Here is an 18980-nt window from a genome sequence, read left to right on the forward strand (position 1 = left end):
AGTATGCATCAGTGCAACTCACAGGAGTGTGAGGATGCAACCATGAATACCGCAACAATGTCAAACCTCTCAAAAAGCAGTAAATATAACCTGCACAAAATTGTGCTGGCAACCTCAGCACCTCAATAACAATATTTACCACACTGAAGTATTTATTGCATACTGTATAATTGCCTGCTTCAGTATTTGTCATTGTGTTATTTAATTAACACAGAACACATTAGTACAGGCAATGTGCACTCAATGCAACATAAGAGTATCATAAGTTGATGTAACACCTGTCTAAGTTCACAGAAGGGCATGCAGTATGTGTGAAGTTCTAGATATTGTCACTGTATTGGCTTAGTGCATTAAATGAGGAGTTCTTCACACCTTTGAAATATTTCACACATAGACAAACAATGATTCAAATGAACCATGAATTCAGTAGGCAAATCATTATTATCATCAGTAGGAAATTACCTGTTAATGTTCAGTGAATACATACAGTAGATAGATGTGCTTATGTGCATTGTTGAAAAGTAGCATGTTTGAGTGAGCGCAGTTTTTTTTTTTTTTTAAGTTTCTGTGCCACTGAATTTTCTGTGTGTGTATGTGTGTGGGTGTGTGTGTGTGCGGGTGTGCATGCTCACGCTCCGAGTAACTTTGTCTCCACATCCATCCACAAAGGAGAACACTAACACTCTGACCCCGAGAGCGTTATCCCCAGATCACAACTGCCGAACTTCTAGAGGACTAAGAACTAACCCCTGGGGCACTCCTTTGGAGAGCTAAGGGCTTTAGCATGGAGGGAGAGTGGGTAAGAGGGAAGCCTTTGCGGTATCTCACCCCAGCAGTGGGTAGTCTTTTCCCAGCTGGGTTGGAGCCTGGAGGTGGGGTTCCGTGGAGGAGCCTAACCCCTCGTTCACCCACACTGTACCGCGCCTGTGATTAGACAGACAGAGAGAGAGGAGGGAGGGAGAACGACAAGAGACGAAAGAAGGAAGGAAGGAAGGAAGGAAGGAAGGAAGGAAGGAAGGAAGGAAGGAAGGAAGGAAGGAAGGAAGGAAGGAAGGAAGGAAGGAAGGAAGGAAGGAAGGACAGAAGACAAAACGGGGAGGAAAGGAGAGAGGGGCTTTAGTTTAGGAGGCGCAAACAAGGCATATTTGAAAAGGAACATATCTGTATCTTCTCCCCTTTCTCACATGTTCCTCTCATCTGCCCCTCTACGCGTGCAGGGGGGAGGAGTAATGACATGAGACTTCAACGGTAATTCTACACAGTGCAGCACTGGGGAGGATGGAGGTTAACGAGCTGACACTGCCTCTAACCTATACACGTCCATTCCCTGTGACACCCCTAACCCCCAACACACACACACTCTTTCTCTTTCTTAGAGGACGGCTGGACTTTGGCACCGAGCCAATTGTCCTCCCATCGAAGCATCATGGAGATCCCAGTGGACATGTGGAGGCTGCCTATTACAGTTAGGAGAAATTACAGGAGAGGTATCACTGCAACCTGCAGAGTATCATCAAATGGGTTATGCTTATAAGCAAACACACACACACACACGCACACGCACATGCACACGCACACACACACACACACACAAATCAACCTCTTGACTATGTGTTAAAATCATAACCAAGACAGTAGTTTCAGAACAAGCTACTGTAGCAGCACAGTACTGTATGCATCATGGTGTAGCCTCACAATCACATTTATAGAACACAGTCAAATAACCAATCAGGGCTTCAGAAGCTCCCCCATTTCTCGTTTGTCACATGGTTTGGTGGTAAATAGAATGCTAAATAAAGCATCTGTTCTGGCCTTTCGGGTGCCTCCCACGTATAACAACTCCGCAAAGTTGCGCAAATGCAGATACTGTATGTGTGGTGTGAAAGAGAGAGAGAGAGAGAGAGACAGAGAGAGAGAGAGAGAGATAGAGAGAGAGACAGAGAGAGAGAGAGAGAGACAAAGAGAGAGAGAGAGAGACAGAGAGAGAGAGAGAGACAGAGAGAGAGAGAGAGAGAGAGAGAGAGACAGAGAGAGAGAGAGAGACAAAGAGAGAGAGAGAGAGAGAGAGAGACAGACAGACAGACAGACAGACAGACAGACATAGACAAAGAAGATTCAAGATTCTTTCATTCGTCACATGTAATGTACGGTGTACAGTCACAGTGAATGCGAGTGAGATAGAATGAGACTGATGATGATGAGGTGTGCACGGGGAGAGGTAAATCATAATGAGAGCGATAAGGAGTATGGATATGACAAATTAGCCCAACACTAGCTAATGTAAACAAAACTGAAAGCATCCCTGGGGCTAAAAGAAACCCCTCAGCATTCAGTCAGCACTCGGGCTTTGGCACAAGGCAGAAGGGTTTGTTGTCAGCGAGACTTCCAGCAGGAGAGCTGGCATGAGCCCTGGCTATTCATAATGGCCTGTTGCCAGCCTGGCTCAACATACAGCTCCATTACCCCCCCACTGAGAGAGTGAGTGGACCAATCTAAGCCATTGATATCATGGGCAGCATATGGACCCAAACAAGTACTACTCACTTTGGGGGGGATTATTATGAATGGACATAGGCAATTCATCGGGCTCTATAAAAATGTAAAAGCTTCATATAGATACAGGTGATAAAGAGATAAAGACTGAAAGAGCAGTGATAAAGAGAAGAAAATGGGAACTAATAGGAGGACAGAAAACATCTTATGCCATCTGTCTGATAGAACAGGAGGTGAATGGTTAGTGATTAGAGCAGTTAGCACATATTTTCTAATGAGTCATTTGGGCTTCTGCATTTTAACACCCTTAACTGGAAAGCCGTAGAAACGCAAACTTTATAAAATAATAAGACACGTTCCACCTTAGCGCTACTCTAGCAGAGCTTTTTAATTATTTATTCTTAATGAATCGCCTCGGGCTAAGTAAAGTATCAGCCACTCCACAGAGACCCTGAATCATCCCTGTAAAGTACTTAAATACACTAGTTCAATCATGCCCGTTGTTCCTTATGGGAAACACAAGGATATGTACTGTATTTATATTCTCATCTTATATCTGTTCCACATCTTCCGAGATTTGGGCTTTGTCTTGACACTTAGGTCACTGATTTGCGGCGACAATTAATGGCAACAACGTGAGAACGGAGTGTAAACATAACAAACGCCCAAAGACAAATCTGAATTTCTCTGATAACTTGAAATGTAGATTTAAATATTGATGAAGATATTTCAAAGCTAGGTGACAGATTCATTTTGGGGTGAGACCGAGGGGGTTTAGTGGGCGATCGGCGTGCAGTGCGGAGCACTGAAGAGGCTCGTGGCGCGCCCTGACAGCGGAGCTTAGGGACTCTCGCCGGCCTCACCACTGGGTCACACCATCTCTAACCACAACCACAGGCAGAAACAGAGTTCTACTGTATACAACCAGAGAACCAGTGCACTCCTATGAAGTTCTGGTGGGTGATGGGACTATGGTTTAGGAACCATCCATCTTTATAGTTAGTAAACTAAGTTCTACCGGAGTACAATACTGTAAGTTTGAGAAGAGAATATTCTATGCAAGATCATACCTGAAAGGATGATAATTGAATATTTATAATTGAGTTGTGAAAGGGATACAATGGCACCTTACATTCGCAAAGGTTTAGAAAACAACATACTGAATTCTAAACAGTGTTGCTATTTACATGCATGTACACAAAGTATTCTCCACTATTGCATATAAGCCCGCATATAGTAAATCATCCGAGTGAGAGCAAATGGCTTCTACCATCTGTCATCTCTTCATGGGATAACTTCACCAGAGAGAGAGAGAGAGAGAGAGAGAGAGATTAATTCAGACTTGAATAGCTATAAAAACACTAACATTTAACTTTACCTTCAGCCTCATTATCATATTTTCCCTATCCAACAGGAACCATTTAACTATGCAAAAATGTGTTGTTTTTGGCCTAAACTGTAAGTAGATTTAGACAATTCCATGCTTTGGTGATGCAACCACTGGTTCTGCTGTAACAGCAGCACAGTGAAATTAAAGTGCAAAGGATCACATTCCTAGACAGCTGGTAGTTGTAAATTCCTATCAGGGAGAAGGGGGAGGGGGTTACTTTGAAAGAAAACATAGACTATTTTCATTTCAAACTGCTTTAGGGATTATAGCTTCCAGCTCTAGAAAAAATGCATTAAAATAATCCACCATTTGCATGTTTTATCTTCACAAAGGAGCTCAAACGCCAACCCCCCACACTCTCCACCCTCCCCCCCTCCCTCCTCCTCCTACCCTTCCCCCAACAACACACACACACACATACATGCAACACAAACATGCACGCCTCCGCATACGTGGGCCCACACACACACACACAAACACGTACACATACACACACATACGCACACGCACTCGCGTAAGCACGCACACGCACACGCGCACACACACACACACACGCACACACACACACACACACACACACACACACACAGATCAACCTGCTGCCATCTGCCCTGCTTGCGCTGTACAATCCTTGTGGAATACATTATTCACTACAATACATCACATCACATTCCCTCAATGTCATAGCCTTGTGGTGGGGAGTGGGGGGGGGGGCGGAGCAGAGAGCAAACCGGTATTGTACTACGCAGGCTGGGAGCGAGCCCCTTTTGCTTCTGTGTACAGTGGGAGAGAGAATTAAAGACAGTTTGATTTGGTTTTAGGTGAACCAAGGTCATCGGGGAAGGTTGTACCAGTCACATCTACTAGGCAAGATTAAAGTCACTGACATGGGGGTTAGCGGATGGGTGAACACAATGCTTGAAAAAGACCAACCGAAGAAAAGTGTGTGTCTCTGTGTGTGTGTATGTGTGTGTGTGTGTGTGTGTGTGTGTGTGTGTGTGTGTGTGTGTGTCAGAGAGTATATGTTTGTTTGTTGTTAGACATGAGCGTATGAGTGTGAGTGTGTGGGTCTATAAGGAATATGTGCATGTGCATTTATGCTAACACAAGTGTGTACTGTACTTGTGTATGTGTGTGCGTGTGTGTGTGCGCGTGTGTGTGTGTGTGTGTGTGTGTGTGTGTGTGTGTGTGAGTAGCAAGAGAACCCAGCAGCTGGCTCGTCCATACCTAACTACATATTGACCTGTTTTGCATTCACCTGTTAGTGAGCCGAACCTAATTTTTCCACTGACAGCATTCAGTGCACCTGACCCGCAATTAACCTCTGTGTGCAAGGCAAGCAAGTCTTTGTGCATCTGTCCTTGTGTGTGTGTGTGTGTGGGGGGGGGGGTGGCGGTGGTGTGTGTGTGTGTGTCAGAAGCAAAACTCAGCTCCTCCATTTCCTCCTTTACCGCAAGTCACATTTCTTCTGCATGACTTGAAATTGCACAGTTCAGTTCATTTCAAATTGCATATAATTGATCTCCAACTATGCTATTTCTCAGTCTTCTTGTATGAATGTAGTTAAGCCAGTCACCCAAAGCCATTACTTTATAGTACATTATAGTCGCTGTCGGTGTGACAACTTTTCGATAGAATAATGGTTTAGGTGGGGTTGTGTCAGGTGCGTTGGCAAGTCAGAGGACTGCAGGTCGAATCCAGCGTAGGCAATCAAAATCTGATTTTAATTAACTACGAGGAATTCGCCTTGGTTCATACATGCATACTTGGGGCAACATAGTGAGGCAGAACAGTGCAAAATGTCAAAGTGATAGAATACATTATACAATAGCCTACAGTCTACAAAAATGTAAAAATGTGTCATATCTACTAGTAGCAGCGTCAGTAAAATGCAGGGGATGATATTAGCCTAGTCGTTCAGTTAACTCTGTATCTGGAGAAGGGCACACAGTTGGACCCGGCACATCGGGAAAATTATTGGGCGGCACTCTCGCTTTGTAAAATAATGAAAACCATTATTATAAGATTAATGCTACAAATATAATAGTATTGCAATCCTATAATGTTATACAGATTTGAAGTAAAAGCAATCACAAATCCTTTTAAATGTCTTTCACACGAATAGTCCGTAGCCTACTTAAGACTGCTCTTCTGTGTTCGTAGATTCTATTCTTAGTTCCCACATGTGAGAACATAGGTGAATGCCAGAATCTTCTCGGAAATGGTGTAAGTGGAGTTTAAGAAGAAATGCTAAGAAATTAACTTTGTTGGTGAATGAGGCCCATTGTGTCACTCAGAGTGGAGTCTATCTACCAGTACATGTGTGTGGAGGAGATTCATTAAAGGAGAAGCAGGCGGCCATCTTAGAGTAGGTAGCAGACCATGGGAGACGACAGATGTAATCACTTGACTCTCTAAATACCTACAGTATTTGAAGTGGGAAAAGTTGCTGCGTCAGACAGCTCCCTTCCTCAGGCCCCTCTCCCTCCCCTCCTCCCTCCTTCCCTCTCCTCCTCCCTCCCTCCCTCCCTCCTTCCTTTTTTCCCACCCTCCCTCCCTAGCTCCCAGACGCTCTCCCGGCGCTTGCCTGTGTTTGGGCTGCGACTGCGAGGGGTCACCGCCTGCCTTGTTCTCACATGCGGAGCGCGCGTGTGTGCGTGTGTGTGTGTGTGTGTGCGAGAGAGAGAGAGAAAGATTTGTGTGGCTGTAGCTGAGTGAACGTAAAAGTGTGTGCGTGGGAATTTGTGTGTCCAAGTGTGTATATACAGCACGTGTGTGCGAGGGGCGAATGTGTGTTCATGCCAGTGTGTGTGTGTGTGTGTGTGTGTGTGTGTGTGTGTGTCAGGGAGTCTTGCTAGCTCAGTGCCAGGTCTCACTAATGAGTCTGTCAGGCACTGTTAGCGACGGCGTGCTCCCCTGGCTCGCCGCGCTCCTACAGACAGACTATGATTAGCCGGGCCAATGGCACGCCACTGGGCCAGATTAAACAGTCACTGTGCAGGGAGGGGAGGACACACACACACACGCTCGCACTGGCGTGAGTACGCACGCGTGCGCGCACACACACTCAGACACACACACACACACACACTAGAACTGTACACACACACAAACAGAAGCTCACACACACTGCTAGTATTGTACATACACACATGTACCGTACACACACAAACAGAAACTCACACACACACTGCTATCATCTCCTCTATTAGCCTGCTTTGATGTAATAACTGACACTTGGCCCTCGGAGTCACCAGAGGGGTTGTCATACAATAGTTGGCTATGAAAAATGCATGCTTAAACTGTGAATACAGCATGCCAAAGGACACTGTAAATTGGCCAAGTTCACTCTACATAGAAAGCGAACACTATAAGCGTACAAATCACCTCCTTCAATGATGTCCTGAGGTTTTCCTGTATGCATAAGGGCTATGTATAGGAATTGAAATGGCAGTATAGCGTCCCTTCATTCACATCCTGTCTTTCATTATATTACACACACTACTGAATCTGGACTGCTCCCTATCTGGCTTTTGAACAGCTCTGAAGATCTTCAATAAAACAGCGTGATTCACTAATTACAGGTAATTATCCAATAATGAGGGGAGCAGATGAATGGAACGACACGTGGAAGAGGCCGTATCTTTTTTTCATCTCTTGAGGGCCTAGCGATAGCTTTCCCTGGGTTGTTATGTGTTTGACCGCTAAAACTCTTGTAATGTCCAGGCCTTGACCGGAGCTATTCTGGCCTTGACCTAACAGGTATGTGAGATAATACTCTGATAAGTCAGAAAAGGTCATAGCTCTGTTACTGTTGCCATGAAAGTTGTGAATGACTTACCTAGGTTGGATACTTTAACTGTATATCATGGCGCTTTAAGGTTTGCTAAAAACTGTAGAGCGCTCATTCATCACTGTGTATTGTATTCCAAAATCCATTGGCCTGCTCTGTCAATAGGTCGCTGTTGTCATTGGTATGGTTTTATCTATAAGGCCATTCTGGGTAGACTCCCCTGTTATGTACAGTATCGGTCTTTCTAACCAGAAAACATGGAAATTAAGAGTTAGGGTCTCAGGACACTGGGCCTCATTCACCAATATCTTCTTAAGTTCAGTTCTTAAATTTCTTCCTACGAACGTTTCTAAAGAAAGCTCCCGTCTGATTCACGACGGATAAACCGCTGGATGAGTTCACACCTGCCTTCTCTTAATGGATGAGTTCACACCTGCCTTCTCTTAATGGTGAATCCCATGGTTTTGCAAGTTGAAAGTGCGTGGCCGTTCACCCGAATTAGCATTTTAAACTCCCCGCCAGCCCCATATAAGGACATGCCACCATTACAGGGTCGTGCGCAGATGTCACCTCTCTGAATAAATACTGGTCATTTGCGCCCTCGACCCGCCAATTTTTCAATAGCATAATGGTTTAAGTGGGGTTGTGTCAGGTGCGTTGGCAAGTCAGAAGACTGCAGGTCGAATCCAGCGTGGGCAATCAAAATCTGATTTTAATTTAGACAAGTGGGCTTCCTACTATGAGGAATTTGCCTTGGTGCATAAACATAGCGAGGCAGAACAGGGCAAAATGTCAGTGATAGAATACAATATACAATAGCCTACAGTCTACAAAAATATAGGCTTTTAAATAACCTACACAGCTGTTAACAGGGCATGCCCAAACGAAAATCTAAAGACTGGACTCCACCTGTCATATTTAGCAGCATCAGTAAAATGCATGGGATGATATTAGCCTACTCGTTCAGTTACAGTAACGCTGTATCTGGAGAAGGGCACACAGTTGGACCTGGCGCATCGGGGATATTATTGGACAGACAGCACTCTTACTTTGTAAAATAAAGAAAACCATTAATATAAAATAAATGATACAAATATTATAGTATTGCAATCACAAATCATATGATTTGATGAAATGAACGTCTTTCACACGAATAGTCCGTAGCCTACTTGAGACTGCTTTTCTGTGTTCGTAGATTCTGTTCTTAGTGAGAACATTGGTGAATGCCAGAATCTTCTTGGAAATGGTGTAAGTGAAGTTTAAGAAGAAATGCTTCATAAGATATTCTTAACTTTGTTGGTGAATGAGGCCCACTATGCTTATAACTGTTCCTAGTTTTACTATATGGCATGTTTGAGTTGATCATAGTTTTCGTGTGTTTGTGTACATGAAACTGTTTGTACTACCGCCATTCTTGGCTAGGTCACTCTTGAAAGAGAGATTTTAATCTTATTGGGACCAAACCTGGTTACATAAAGGCTAATGAAATGAAATGAAAGTAAGTGAGGACAGTTTTTGCTACACTTGGGCTCTCTCTTTCTCTCTCTCCATCTCTCACACACACACATTTTCTTTCCTGACTTGATGATCAGACCAGAGAAACTCTTGCCCTCTTATGCTAAATCTATGACCCAGATTTCCTTGTTTAGGTCCAAGTTATGATCAACATTAAACCAAACAACCCCACTTCACACTGAGTTGACAAGACAAAAGGACTCATAAATGAGATCAATCGGACGTTCACTTGTCACGTCCCAGATATGAAAAGGTTATCTTGGGTCACCAGAAGAGAGTACCCGGTTGAAGCCACAATCCACCAACTTCCCTTTTCTTCCTCTGCTCTTCTGCCTGTCACTCATAGGGTTTTCCTCGTCACCGACACGCTTCCTGTCGTTTGTGTGTTAGCGTCGTTTCTGTGTACATGTCCGCAGTGACACTCCATTCTCCCACAGAGTGCCAATTCCCGAACACAGAGGAGTGGAAGGTTGGTGCAAAAAAAAAAACTTCAGCAAGTCTGGACCCCCTTTCAGTCCGATGGGACACATAATCTCAGTAGTCATTCCTAAATTGACCAAATAACGTCACAATTTCCCTGGATGGAGATACACAACCATCTCAAATATTTCTCTGTTCATGTATTAAGTCCACTTGCCTTCGCTGCATAATGCTGGAATTGGAATATCGCAGAAATAAACTCTTTGTTTACACTATGCTAATCCAATCACCAGACCATAGTTCATTCAATTTGGGCTTTGACAGTGAACCACTCCCCCCTTCTTCTCCAAAGCATATTTATCATGATGCCGTATGCCCCGAACAACACTGCCTCTCTTCTCTGGCTGCTATGTGCAGAATGTAATATACTGCAGAGCACAATGGAATAATTGTGTCCTTTTCCCCTTGAGGGCCGTTGTGAAGGGGGAGAGGAGAGATATGTGACGGTTGTACAGTATGATTCGCAAACCTCGTCGACTTTTCATTTGAATATTTGCTGTTGACTGGATATATAATCAATGTGATTACCACATTATATAAGTGTAACCTAAAGAGCAGTGGTTCTCAAAATCCATGGACCTCTTTTGTCGCGGTGACTGACCTTGAACCATGTATAATGCAGCATTTTCAGTCATAACAATTATACACCCACTCTATAAGAACAGTTCTCTCGCTTTAGGGAAAAACACAAGGTCTACACGGCTACACCAGCACTGAATCGATTCCAGATGTCAGTGAAATTCCTCCATGAAAGAAATACTGTATATCTTTTAGATTGGACCTTAGAATTATAAACAATGAACAACCAACAGGCCACAGTTTGTTTATTGTGCCTTTTGTAGTGTAGAGTATACTTCTTCTTCTGTGGTACAGAGACCTTTGTAGTACCATCTACTACATGCTGTATGTTATGTGTGTGTGGGGGGAACACTAATGCACACAGATCAATAGCATACTTTCCATTACAACACAATGAGCTGATGTTCAGCATGTGTGTGTGGCCACACATTTGGAATTGATCCAGACTCGTCAACACAAAGTTGTAGAGTTTTTTTTATGTTAACATCAATAAAGCATTGACGGTTTGGAATATTTAAGATATTCAAAACCACCTAAAGCTTTGAACAGATCTGTGCATATCGTAGCCCACGTGAAGTTTGAAATGAATTCTGCTTCTGCAAATCACAAAACGAATTGAGTATGATAATGAAAAACAAGACAGAGGGTGGACTGACTCACACTACACTGGACACAAAAGTTTACATGAGCATGTCTCATATCCATCACAAGCTATCAATGACTGCTATAGCCTTCAGTTAAACACAGCAACTATTATTTTTATGATGGAAAAATAGTCACAGGTTTAAATACAAATATTCCAAAAACAGTAATAAAGCGATAAAGTGCATAACACATGTTAATATGCCAATACAAAGATCCGCCCCAAAATTAAAAATATAAACAAACAATGAGAGTGGCCTGCTTGTCTTAAACAAACAAACCCCAGAAAATCAATTTCCTCCCCAACAGGATGTCTGCCTCACACTAGCTGTTTTTATGACCACTGCTGAAAGGTGTAAAAACCTACTTGTAGCATGCTTCTTCAACTGAGAAAATATCAATCTATATCCTAAAGTAGCTCACAGTAAGGCATATTAGCTGCCAGACCATCTCTAAACCTAAAGCAATTACTGGCATTAGCTGGGAAAGGAGTGGGTTTTATTAGCCTACTTCTATAGGAGAAGGTCAATGGGTATGTCTTGATTCTGCACATAACAAGCACTGAGTCATTCACAGTGACAAGCTGCTGCTAGCAAAATGTCATCAGAGCTAATTTTGGAAGTTTGGAAAATGAGTTGAGTTTCTTGTTTGATGATCATCAGATTGAACTAATGAGGCTGTCTGTGTTTGAGGAAGTGCAGTACACCGTGGCATCTGAAGTGAAGATATAACACTTTTAAAATACAGCAAAGTCCTGCGACACCTTTTGAATGATGATATCCACATTGCAAGGTAGAAATAATGGCAGTACACTGAAAAAGGGTCTCTTGGGGATATGAAGCCCTTTTAAATGAAGCCCTTTTAAAATGTGGTAATCAGCAGGAGAGAAAAAAATTAATAATCGCACATCCTCACATTTCATTTTCCATGTAATTAAATCAGTTAAATGTTATAAAAACATGTAAACTTGTCAAGGACTTTGAGCCATTTGCATGTTTAATCAGGGCAGATTAATTCTAATAAGCGAGTCAGGCTGTGTCGGAGACTGAGGAGACTTATTGTCTGTCTGTCACAGTCGTTTAATTCCACCATTACGTTCCCTATCCTATTATGCTAATTGCCATGTTTGGGCTTTATTTCTCAATCAACAACCAGCCAAGGCTATTAAGTCATAACATCTTTTGACTCACGTCATTTAGAAAAAAAAGGTTCTCCTTTCATCTCTCCTGTAAACAACACAATGCTGAAATGTAAATAAGACGTGCTCCAACTGTTGTTGAAATGGATAGCACCATAGGTATCTAGCCATACCAGCCCAATATATTTTTCCATCTCTACATCTCTTGGGAGTCTCTCGACAATTCAATCTAAGACATTGTGATTGCTATCTGATAAGATACTACTACCGGTCACGAGGGGAAGTGTTTGCAGCTTACTGTAAACCAGTCATATTACTGTAGACTGCTCAGTTCTCATAACCACAGAATGTTAGAGATTTAGAATACCTCTTCCAGGCCTGACTGTTGTTAACCCGGATAGGAAGTGCAGCCTAAAGCTAATGTCGGAAATACCATCGAGAAATCTGCCCTATCAACTCATCTCTTAGCTTTTAGTTTGACTATTAACAATAACTACTTCCGGTCCACTCCAATTTCAGTTAAACCATACATAGAATATCCTCAATAGCTCGTACCGGTACAATATGTTTACTGGTATTGTACTGGGCTCACTGGGCATGGGCTTACTGGGTTTTCTACAGTGCTGTAACATTGCTATCTCAGCACAGCAGGACAAACCTAAACCGATGCTCCCTCATGTGAAACTCCGACACAGTCCTGTAAGTGTGTCATCACTGTAGTACATGAGAGGAAATGGAGCAGAGACTGGCAGCATAACCAACCGCTCACACCACGTAACCTTATTGTGGTTCAAAAACATGTGGTCAGGGAGATTTTGACCAACTTGCAATGCACGAATATGTGGTAGCCTATTTCTTTTCATTTCTATTGATATTCAATAGAAATGTGTATTTGTTTCCCCTGAGAACCACAATCTACAGATCTAGAAACTCCAATCTAAATGTAGAACAATGTCAATTTACCAGCTAGAAGTTAATCAAATGTAACCATGAACACAGTGGGAAATTACAAAGCAAAACGGTAACCACAACCGAAATACATCAATATGGGTCATGCTTGCGGTACCCATGATGATCCATGACCAAACAAAAGCACACACTCATAGGCAACACAAGATACACAACTACGCAGTGGCAAACTTTCAGCTTTACACACTAAAACCTAACCGAAGCAGCAATGATAGGCTACTGCAGATTACTGCTGTTTCAGATGTAATGTCTACTTCAAAGCATTTTAATGTGAAGAAAACCCATAATGAGGGCTCCAGTCCAATATTCTTCATCGGATCACATAAGTATACCGTTGAAACCCCTTTTGTTGCTCACTTCTCCAAAGTGCCGGTGCAGTCATCTCAGTCATATTCCTGACTCTGAAAAGCATTGCTAAATATAGCCTCTGAGAGCAGAGAGTTCTCCGTGCTGATTCAGCTGGACAAGTACAGGGAAAGTGTATTAATTTTCTTGTAAGCGAGGAAAGTGCTTTTCAACGTTTCAATACCCCCCACTTATGCTGTATTTCTGTGCATTAAGGACATTTTCTAAACTCACACGCTAGATATTTGGCAGTTGCTATCTACTCATATCAAACAAAAGATCCTAACTCCTCAACTCTCAGTCTCACTCATTAACTTTCTACTTTCAATTCACAGTGCATAACAGTACTTATGGAGGTGTCTAATGGCCTCATCATTTACATATTACTCACTATCCTTCTCAGCATAGAGGACTTAATAAGTTTCCCCTATAAGTACACAGAAGGTGAACGTTACTATGGGGATGTGGAGTGCTCGCCTGTGCTCTGTGGCGCAGTGAGCCTGTTCTATTGTTGTGAGAGAGAGCAGCTGTCTTTACCTTTGGCAGGCAAACAGGCTCATTAAGGGCGGCCATGTTTGTTTTTGTGCCCAATACCTAGCCCTGAGCAAACACTGCCCTATCTCTTCTCAGCAGCCCTCACAGTCTCAACATTTCCTTTCCTATTGTGGAGAGAGAGCCTGGCAGTTTGAGCCAACCATACGTTTCCCTGCAAGCTCAAGCCAAACTGCCAATGGCCTTCAAAGAATGTGTGGTTAATTGAGAAATACATTGAGGTGGATTGAAATAGTCTATAAATACTGTAGGTATTTTTTAGATGCTATGGAAGTTGTGGGTTGTCATGTACAGTATGAAAGTATCTTAGTATGATTTTATGATACAGCTGTGAAATGACAATCCTTTCCTGGTCTTGAATGTGTTATACACATACTGTGTTTCTAGTTTCTTTGCACTGCCAACACTTTGAGAGAAAGGCAGGTTAACAGTCAGAAATTCATTTTAGATAGGGAGACTGAGAAAGTCATTCCACGAAGATGAACTACAATACTGTACATTTTGTTATGAAACACGTCTAACTTAATATCAAGATTACCTACAGAAACCCATTTCCTTAAAATGAGTTCATTCCAAACCACTTTTCATTTGATGATACTCATAATTTCCACATCTGAGCATCTTCAGCCATTCAGTGGGTATTTCTCAGAACGTACGAGCTCCTCGCTTATTTGATTTTGTCCCTTTTTTCCGTTCGTCAAGCGCAAAGTCACAATGCATTCTGAAACGAGGCCCTAATGTGGAGTAATGAGGCTGTCGTGGCGGAACAATCTCTGCTTGTTTGAGTTTGAGTCATGTTGTAGATTCAATTAAATCAGCTGAAGTCAACCTGGCCCGTGGCCAGCAGGGTAATGGGTGACCTCATTCAAACAACGTTCTGACATATTGAAACAATAAGAGGAAGGGCCTTGAGCCAGTTGCAAAAGCAAACTCCTCGCAGGGTGTACAGTAGAAATACCTAGTGCATTCACTTGTTCTTTGTCAGAGAATTCACATAGGGGGCTACTTTATTGTGTTTTAGCAGTGGCTTACAATGTATTTCATGACCATTTGTTTCACTTTCCAAAACATGTTTCAGCATCAACTATCTACAGTATCCAAACAATCTAAGCAATAGCAACTGAAAAGTATTCACAATGCTTCATCAGTTTAACTATTTTTTATTGAATTTGATGAACAGCACTTAATGTCTCAATCAATTAAATGTTGATTGATGCAGTGGCGTGTGTTCGTTTACTGGTTTGTTAGCAGGACTGCGCAAAAACTACCAGAGCAATTTTTATGAAACTCGGTGGAGGGGTGTAGCATGGGCCAACTTAGAACTTATACAATTTAACTTAAAATTACAATTTTGAGTGGGTCCAATTCACCAGGCAGATCCAGAAATCAAAACACAAATTTTGAGCAAAGCCAGCTCCCCGTGTGAGGGCACTAGGTACAGGGAGTTTGGACTGGGGGGTGCAGAGGGAGGGCTTGGAGTACACCGAACCACCCCCTGACAGCTGTGACCCGAGGGGGGCGCCACAGAGCCGACCCAAACATGGCCGCCCATTCACCTCCATTCAATTTTTGGACTTGGTCATTGTCATTGTCAATGGGGGGTATTTAAATTGACATATCTGGATGTGGGAAGGTCACACAGGGAGACACAGGGTTTGAACTGGCATAAAGCTCTCGAACTAACGAAGCAATACCAAATGTCCTGCTCCTACACACGTGCGCACGCACAGAGCCACAACATGCATTCATGGGCGGAGGTCTGTGCTCCTCAAGGACCATGTCTAGTTTATAATCTTTCTCTGTATGTTCATCACTGAGCACTGTGTATATGTTCATTATAAACAACATGACCATCAAAATATCATGATGAAACACATATATTTTCCCACAGCTGTTCCATGTCTTTCTGAGGTTTATTTGCCCACACAAGTCTAAACTGATTTGTTCCGATGTCAAAATGCCTGGAATTTAAATCACCAGACAAACACCCTCAAGGCCATGTAAACATACTTTAATGTTCACTTCTACATAGATGGTTTTTGGGTTAAATAACCATATTTCACCAGAGGCCTCATAGCCCTTGGTTTGGAGTGTGGGTCTGAAAAATGTCCATTATGAGGGCCCTCGCCCTTACCCCTAAACTTGACACCCTCGAGAATTGGGATGACCCTACCCCTAAACGTGAATGCGCAAAATGAAGTGTTAGGGGCAAGGGGTGAATTGGGATTCAGCCTACAGTAAAACTCTCCCATGACAGTCAATTATGAATGTTAGGCCTGGCTCACTGGTTCCATACCAATGTGACCACAGCTAAGGGAGTACTCTAAACAGGTAGGTAGCAGTAGAATCAGAAAAATATTCAAGCTAATCCAGTGTAATGTTAAGACCTTAAAAATGGACCCTACTTAAAAGATAGTCATGGAAGAATGGAAATAGGGCGTAAAAACAAACAACTAGAAGCACTGTTCCAGGGTCAGCCTTGTTTGCACATTCATACAGGCTATAGCCGTTTAACAGATAAAAGAGGAGAGCAGTGAACTACAGACGTTACACTCACACACACACACACACACACACACACACACACACACACACAGACTGCACCTCATTAAGCTAGCGTTCCCTCTGGCCCTTATTCCATTAGAAATTAAAACTCAGGACAATTAGTGGCAGATTGGTCTCAGCTCAGTACGCTGCTCCTGCTCTCAAGGCTTGGAGATGACTTAATTACAGTCTCTTCTGAAACTCATACAATGGCAATGTGCTGGAGTAGAATTTGAATACCTGGCAACCCGGAATCACCATGGGTCCATTCAAAGGTGGGTAACAGCCAGGTTAGATTGGGTATCAACACTAATTCTCATAAAGAAATGGATTCTGAAATGAATTACAAGGCAGGTTCAAAAAATGTCAAACATGCATACTCAGATTTTTTTTAAACCTCTTTTTCAATTAGTTGACACACAGTACATTCATTATTTTTTTCAACAAATTAAATTAATTTCAAGCTCTTTTTCAATTAAATGTGACCACAGACATGAACCACATCCAAAGTGGCATCTGATTCTAAATCGGAGAAAAAAGTCAAGGTTATCCATTAACTGGATAATATTTTGACAACAACATATTTCCTGTGCAATTTCACTGCATAGAATGTATAGTGGGATGTATTGGAGCCATGTAACCTTGGAGCCAGAAAGTAAAGAAGTTGATAGCGCCATGCTTGCCTTGAGTGGTCACATGACACCATTTCCCATTCTATTCTAATGTTGTCAGAGGGCGAGACAGGAAATGAATTGCCTTGCAGGCAGTCGTGTGTGTGTGTGTGTGTGTGTGTGTGTGTGTGTGTGTGTGTGTGTGTGCATGTGTGTGTGCGTACTACATTAGCACCATAAAGAGACTGTGTAGTCCTGAAGTTTTTCCACTGTTTGTCAGAAATGCACTCTTCACTAATTGGGCAACCTGGGAGATCTCCACCATAACACCTACTGTACCATCTCCACCATAACACCTGTTCTGCTAAAACTGCCCCCTGTGCCCCAAAATAACGAAGAGTTTTTAAGGAAGCTCCATACAGATTGAACATAGAGAGATAACAGAGACACACTGAGGCCAACTTTAACGGATCAACTGACTTCGAATTTGGGACTGTTGAATTAACAGTAGTGCTGTCAAACCAAACAGTTCAATTCAACTGATGCTTGACGAGAACAAAACTTCAACTTACGAACTGAGGTTCTGTTGTTTTTGAATTATATATTTTTTTTATTGCATTGTATTTGAAAACCACCCTATCACTGGTACTGTAATCAACAGAAATATACAGTAGCCATTGATTACATAATTATTATTTTTTTAAGAGATTCCTCTCAGTCAGAATGTCAGTTGGGAGTTTCCTTTGTGTATGGAACGTACAGTAAACATCCAGCCAACGTTTAGGTAAGAGAACGTACGTCCGAGAGCCTCCCTGTGTGAAAACCAAGGCGTCGGTGCCATGTATCAGGTGCCATTGTTTTGGTAAGAGTAAACCATGGGCACACGCCAGCAAGGTATTAGTCATTCATCAAACCAGTTCCTCAAAGCAAACCGCAAAGTGTTCTACTGCAACTTCCTTTCAGTGAATTTTGAGCATGTACAGCAAATTTGCAGATATGTTATTGCTGGGAAGGCTATCGCCATGCTCCAAAATAACGGCAGCGGCGCTACCAGTTGTTGTGCGACTGTTGATTTGTTTGTTTGTTTTGGATCTGTTGACAGGGCGCCAGCTTCTGGGGAACATGTGGTTCAATGAGCTGTGGAGAAGAGAGAGGAAGGTAGAGAGTGAAAGGCAGATGGGAGGGGATTAGGGAGGAGCACAATTTTTCAGTGAGCCAGGCAAACGACATGATCTCTAATTACCCACAAAGCACCGGGGTAACCTGAGCCAGAGATTAGCCTGCGTTATCTCGCTTAATAAAACATGACGATTCCACCGTTGGCTCTGGCCAGTTTCACTTGATATCACATGACCTGTTGGACCACAAACATTTGCTCCTATCCATGACTCCACTGCCTGGGTTCTGCGGAGGTCTAGCTGTACTGTACTACAGCTATTAAAGGCCAAGAGAGAAATATTGGCTTCTGTCGAATTTTCTTATTTCCTGGAAATATAATTAACTTTGAGTCACTCCTCTGCTAAAATGTCAAAGTCAAACACTTTTATATTAGCTCTCCTCCTGATTGTCTGGGCACTTCATTGCATCATCAATACTACTGTATCTCAGCTAGTCTGAAATAGCTTGGCTATTCTGTTCTCAGAGCTATTTTTAGCCGTTCTGATGTGGCACCTTCAAGCTTGTTCTCTTTACATGGGCTTTTATATCACGGTGAGCTAAAGGTGATGAGGTCCAACTGACCAGCGCTCTATTTCAGCGGGCTGTGTGCTGGGCTTGACGGAGCATGTGTGCTGTGGATTTCCAGTCCAGAGTGGTCAAGCAAAGCCCGATAAAAAGTTGTACAAAACCGATGGTTTCATGGCTACATAGTTTACAAAAGAAAAAGGAGACCACACATTTTATGTATGGTTCTATGGTCCTCCACTGAAG

At 42.7% G+C, this 18980-nt stretch overlaps 1 protein-coding gene across 1 annotated transcript in view; it reads right to left on the reverse strand.

Annotated features, from left to right (window-relative positions):
- Window positions 1-18980, reverse strand: part of tox2 (TOX high mobility group box family member 2) — a gene marked incomplete at both ends in the record, with an annotated part of 64846 nt that overhangs the window by 37851 nt on the left and 8015 nt on the right. Inside the window, one exon of the mRNA XM_084435862.1 lies at window positions 829-924. Within this exon, the coding sequence (XP_084291988.1) occupies window positions 829-924 (96 nt within the window). The remainder of the gene's footprint in view (window positions 1-828; window positions 925-18980) is intronic.

The sequence above is a fragment of the Borostomias antarcticus genome (genome assembly GCF_949987555.1).
Source record: "Borostomias antarcticus genome assembly, chromosome: 3".
Classification (NCBI taxonomy): Eukaryota; Metazoa; Chordata; class Actinopteri; order Stomiiformes; family Stomiidae; genus Borostomias; species Borostomias antarcticus.